The sequence below is a fragment of the Austrofundulus limnaeus genome, unplaced genomic scaffold (assembly GCF_001266775.1).
Source record: "Austrofundulus limnaeus strain Quisiro unplaced genomic scaffold, Austrofundulus_limnaeus-1.0 Scaffold6, whole genome shotgun sequence".
Classification (NCBI taxonomy): Eukaryota; Metazoa; Chordata; class Actinopteri; order Cyprinodontiformes; family Rivulidae; genus Austrofundulus; species Austrofundulus limnaeus.
In genome coordinates, this window is record NW_013952408.1 from 103,484 (window position 1) to 109,519 (window position 6,036).

The 6,036-nt window shown below is 40.8% G+C and overlaps 1 protein-coding gene across 3 annotated transcripts in view; it reads right to left on the minus strand.

Moving 5' to 3' along the window:
- Positions 1 to 1,091: 1,091 nt before the first annotated feature.
- Positions 1,092 to 6,036, minus strand: part of b4galt2 (UDP-Gal:betaGlcNAc beta 1,4- galactosyltransferase, polypeptide 2) — a 155,376-nt gene continuing 150,431 nt past the window's right edge. For all 3 annotated transcript variants that reach the window (XM_014029023.1, XM_014029007.1, XM_014029014.1), the window contains one exon: positions 1,092 to 3,216. In XM_014029023.1, the coding sequence (XP_013884477.1) occupies positions 3,066 to 3,216 (151 nt within the window). In that variant the 3' untranslated portion in view covers positions 1,092 to 3,065. The remainder of the gene's footprint in view (positions 3,217 to 6,036) is intronic.

Consider the following 6,036-nt stretch of genomic DNA (forward strand, 5'->3'; position numbering starts at 1 on the left):
TAACCATCTTTACGATAAGTACCAAATTTCGCTTTAAAATTAACTGAACTATCCCTTTAACTTTGTGTCAAATGCTTCTTCCTGCTGTGGGTAAAGCACAGTTATCTGATTTGTTTTCATTGAAAATGGGAAATTTTAGTACCTTTCTCCATTAACGTTTCAGTATACATGTATTTATATAATATTTTGATAATTTTCAATTAAAATAAGACACATTTTGTGATGCAGTTACACAGATAAATATTTAAACTGCCCATTGCACTTGATTATGATAATACACTTTACAGCACTGCCTTTAAAACCTCTACACTACACCACTGAAGTGCCCCTCCGAAACAGTGAGAATTATAACTGCTGTACTGTTTCCTAATAAGTGATATTCAACAGGTGCACTGAAAACAATAAACTGACTGCATTGCAAACTGAAATGAACTGCCCTTTTAGAAGCGCAACATGCAGCGGATGTGAACTGATCTGTAACGCTGCACAGCTGTAAACAGTTTGAAGAAGAAAACGCACCGACTGCTCGCAGGCTGCCTTCGTGGGACGCAGAAAAAAAAAAAGCACCAGAGGAGGACGGCCAAAACAGGATGGGAAAACACAGACAAAGCGGGAGGTCGTAAAACAAGAAGCACGTAGAGGATGAGAGGAGTGGGGGAGACAGAGGGCTGCGCTGAAAAGCAGAGATTAGACAAAATAAAGATACAGAGATTCAAAGACACAATGAGAGACCCTGTCGATATCTATTGAAAGATGAGGCTCTCTTGTTCGGCACAGCTGTGCCTGAAGTGGGTCCACAACAAAGGGCGACAGTGAGCCATTGACACACACAGCCAGGACTGGCAGGGTAAGAAAGGAAAGGCAGAGAAAAGGGAGAAGGTGCGCGCTCCTGATAGAAAGAGGAGCAATCAAACCTTCGGCCAGGGTTCAGAAAACGAGCCAAACAGCCTGAAACAGTCCCCCCACCCCCACCCTCTCCTCAAGGCCGACCAGCACAGAGAAACAACTTTCACTTAAAAAAAACCAAACAGTTTAAAAAAATACAGTCAAGCCTCCGTTCGCTTTCAGGTGTTAAGACAGGTGGAAAAAAAAACAGAAACAAACACTTTAATTTCTGTTTGTTTCCACCCGACGACACATTTTCTCCAGGAATGACCTTTTTAAATTAGCACAGTTAACATGTCAAGGCAACAGTTTGGGGTGTAACCAACACGAAAGGCAAAAAAAACAAAAATAAAAATACAGAGGAAACAGAGCAACGTCTTCAAGACAAAGCTGCCCAAGGCTTCGATGTGTCGACGGAGGAACTTAAGAGATGATGTAAAGTTTTCAAGCAAACAGAAAAAAGGAAATCTTTGCAAGAAAAGTGGCTAATTTAGCACATAATCAAATCTGTGGTGTGATAAAGCAGTATACAATACAGGAATGAGAGCTCATGATTAAATTAAGAGACGCAAAAAGGACATCATGCGTTTCTGGTTCTGCCTTTTCTCCAGTCTTATAATTAATAATTCCCACTTTGTCATTTTTCCTCCTTGTAAATATGATCATCTATTAATGACTGAACAGAAAATAAGAGGGAAAAAAGTGGCATATTAATACTATCGGCACAGTTTAAAATGGATTGTGATATTAGAAAAAAAGAGCACGTTTATGTTGTAGGCCTGAAAAAATGACCAAAAGAATCGTTCTTTTTCTTTTTTTCTTGCCTGTATAAAAGTTTACAAGTCATCTTTCAGATCCAAAATGCCTTTTTGACGGTAAAAGATATTCTGACAAATCAGTTTCGATTGTTTCTGCCTCTTGTGTGTAAGATACTATACAAAAATGTGCAAAATAAGATAAATGCCCAGTGTTGAACAACGGTCAAACTAATCTGAACCCCTTAAAGACTGGGTTACGCTATAAAAACTACTTGAGACGGAGTTAAAATACGGAAACAGAATCTCTTTGAGTTTCATGACTGAGCTGTCAGCAAATATCAGGACTCCTGCTTTTAGATTTCCATTATATTATAAAACTCCCTCCCAAGACGCTCCCACCTGCCTGCAGACAAAGAACTGTTCAACTTTTCTCTTGTTGCAAAACTTTCAAGTAGTCCATTTCTGTTTTTAAAATGTTAGTTTTAAACGTGTAAAAAAAAAAGCTGGAAAAAGGAAAAGAGTTTTCTCTGATGTTTCATCAGTGTGTTCATGAGTCTTCTGCGGTAGAAGCAGGCACAATACACATTCATTGATTTATAGCAGAGGAGTCTGAGTTAATGAGATCCACACCAGTAACGCCGAGCAGGAAATGCCAACATGTCTGTTAACGCCATGTGTCACGATAAGCTGCTGTCTCTGAAAGATTAAAAAAAAAAAAACTACAAAAACATCTCTGTGTATCATCACTGCTTGTGTAAGTTTCCTCCTCCCCCCACTGTAGATGCTCAGGTTTTTACATGCTGTGAAGGCCTTTGTAAAGTTTATCGAACCGGGTTGCTACTTTTTCGGATGCTTAATTTCCCAAACAGCATCTGCGTCATTTTGAAGTCATTTATCCTTGTAAACAGTTTTTTCCCCCACCATCCCCCCCCCGTTTGAAATGAAAAAGAAACCACACTGTGCGCTCTGACGCACAACTAGCAGAAGTCATAAATTATAATAACGTGTTGTGTTTTTCATCCTTCGACTCGTGTCGCCGGACGGCCTCCAGGTTACAAAGAATTGTCACAGAAACGGCTCCAAGTTTGACGGCGACGTCCTTGCGAGCTACTGATATTCCACCTTGTTGGTCCTCGAGTTATTCATAGTCAACCGAGTGGTGCCGGCGCAGCAGGGGCGATGGCTGCCACCGGCTCCTCAAAGAGGCAGTAAGTGGCTAAAGCCTGAGCCCTAAAGGAGCAAAATATCAAGCTGGAATCTTAAAAAAAACAAAAAAAACAAACGGAGAGTAAAAACAGAGGGGAGGAGGAGACGCTGCGACAGACTTGTGTGTCCTCTCAGCTCGCGTCGCACGCCTCTCTAGATGTCCCCGTCCCTCCATCCGTCCGTGTGCACCACCCTCCTCAGCTTCACCTCCTCGCCCTACCCTTTGATGGGTCGAGGAGGCGGCTTGCCAATCTCCACGGAGATGTTCGTGTACAGAGGGTACTTCTTTACTTCAACCAGTTTGTAGGTCAGGGAGCTGATGCCGTCCTTCTTCATCGTGTTCTTTGTGTTCTGGATTTTGTTGAATCTAGGAGAGAATGAGAGAAGTTGTAATGTAAGATATTTTATTGAAATACATCGAGTCTTAAATACGCTTCACGTATTTTATTCTTGAGATGTTTTGATTATTTTTATAATGAACGAGCGATCATATCTTTTTTTTCCCTGTGCTATTGGGAAGTTTCTGAGTTCTCACATTTATTCAGTTAATGCACGCCTCGCACCAAATTAAAAACACACACTGTCCTTTAAAGTTCACATTTGCCGATGAATGCGGCCCACAACGAATCCAATATCCCAGAATTCATGGAGCGGTCGGCAAACAAAATAGGAAAACGAAGATGGTAAGTTTTTTACCAAATCAGCGTAGTTTGGAAATTTATCACTTATACTGTTGTATATTTACGTATATTACAATGAGTTGTTCAATAAAACAACTACAAGCACTGAAAGTGGAGCTAAATCCAAATTCTTAACGATTTTTTTAAATTCATGTGTAACTTTTTTAACTGAAGCTATTCCTCCAGTGAAAACAGTGAATACACGTCCCAACCTTTTTTTAAGTTTGAAGGCACGTGATATGAACGAGGTCAAACATGGTCACACAAACATACATCATCCCAAGACCAGACCGTTTCATCTCACAGCCTATTCAGACTGAGAAGCGTGTGGCCTTCATGGGCCGCGGCCTCTGTAGGCTGCAGCCCCTGAACTAAGACAGCCGTAATACTTTTTATATCTCAGTGACACAGGAACTGATATCTGAGAGTCAAGTCACCTGACAGGAGAGGGAACTTCCTTTTTTTAATCACGGTATCATTTCCGGGGGCTTGACACGTAGCTCGGGGCCATTTTGCTTAGGTCTTTGTAGACAGAGAGAGGCTCTGAGTGACGATGTGGTGATCCTTGCTTATGCAAATAAATATTCAAGTCTAGTTCTGAATCAGTTTCCTGTGTATAACTCAGATTAAAAGCAAGTAGAAAGCAGTACAATATCACAAAAACTGATGTAATTTGTTGTCCCTATGTGAGTGCCTGCTTGTTTACGTTAACCAGATTATCCTGCGTTTGACTGAGCCTATGGTAGTTTTGAAAAACAGAGAAGACAAAGACTGTCAGTTAAAGGCAGGGGCGCAAAACAAAACAAAAAATGTCAAAACAAGTAACTTTAAGAAAATCGAAACAAACATTGAGAAGCAACAAAATGGTTCAAACAGTTAATCAAAATCGTTTTAAAAGCTCTAATTCAAAGTCCTTTGATGCTAAAAAAACAGAAATGATCTTGACCAAGAGGTGGCGCTGTGTCATTATGATGAGCTCTCAACGAGCTGCATCATCCTCTGCATGCTATCTGCCTGGGTTTGTCTGAGCTACGTTACAGTGTCCTTCCCCATTGGCTGCGATTCAGCAGTTACATCAGAATCTGCCCTTATTTTAGTTTTAAGGCAGGGAAAAAGTCCCACAGAGTGTCAGACACTTCCACACACTCACACAGCTCTGATGCTGAGCTGCAGTTTAATGTGTGACGCAACCTTTTGGCACTGAATTCGATTCAAATCGCAAACCCTTATGACACCGCTGTAGTAGGAAGGTTTTTTTTTTGCAGCCAGCCGGAACTGAAACGAGGCCACAGCGTTCAAACGTCGAACATCATGTTTACAAGACTTGTTTTATAGTCGCTTTATTATTTTTTTTCTTCTTTTTTCTATTTTTTGTGGGGGTCTAAGAATAGAAAAAGCTGATGTGAGCGAACACCCAGCAGTGGCACAGTCACTGATCAAACGACAACAGTGACTGACTGCAACAAAAGATGTCTTCTTAATGATATGCTTGGATGTACAAGTGGAGTTGTCACTTCAGTTCGTCGTGGACCACTGAGTCTACAGAGTCCTGTCAGAGCTGACTGGTGAAGACATTTCGGCATCGCCTTTTTTTCCCCGTTTTCGTCTCGATCAAATTGAATCAAAAAGAACTTTTACCGCCATGAATGAGAGGCTGGGAAAATGATGTCAAGCATCTATGCTTCGAGCGGCGTGACACAATAACGTATAAATAGATCGGTGCGACTTCTGTAGAGGATTGACGCTTGTATCCAACACTGGGAGGAAGAAGTTTGAGGAAGAATGTGCGCAATTAAAAAAAAAAAGGCGCAAGAGGGGGCGAAGGAAAACAGCATCATGTTTCAAACTGAAATGAAGGCTGATTGACAGACGACAGATGGAGGAAGATATTTGATCTTAATTCTATCAAACATTGTAGTTAAATGAATACACTGAGAGAACTTTAGATGTATGAGGACCCACATGCATTCTATGCACTTAATTTCAAGGTTGCTATTCTTTTATTTTGTAGAGTTCGAGGGCAAAGCAAAGATAGTCATTCTTGTATACTCATTAGCCTGATTTCCAGAAGTCCTAACAGAGCTAAATAAAGCTCAGTTTTAATGCTGCTGAGGGTCTCACAGGAGAACGGTTCTCCTCTAGGATCTTAACAGCAGCATGGGAATTATTTTTCTTCATATTCGTAATGTTTTTTTAAATCGTGCCGTACAACTTTGTAGGAGAAAAAAAAAGGTCTTAACGTGCTAGCTGACTTTGGATAATAATAGCTCACTCATTCGCTTTCTAATTGGCAAAACGTGTCATTATTATGCACATGTGCCCACCAGGACACTATACAATCAGCTGCTCTTGTACTTTTCTACTTTTCTATAGAAACACTGTTAGCGCTAGTTGTTATTTAATGATAATTTTTGGACTAATTGGCTTAATTTTGCGGACTCTAAGGTCATGTTTCTCATTTAAACCAGTGGTCCCCCTGATTTCTTGCTTCCAAGCTGACCCCCCCC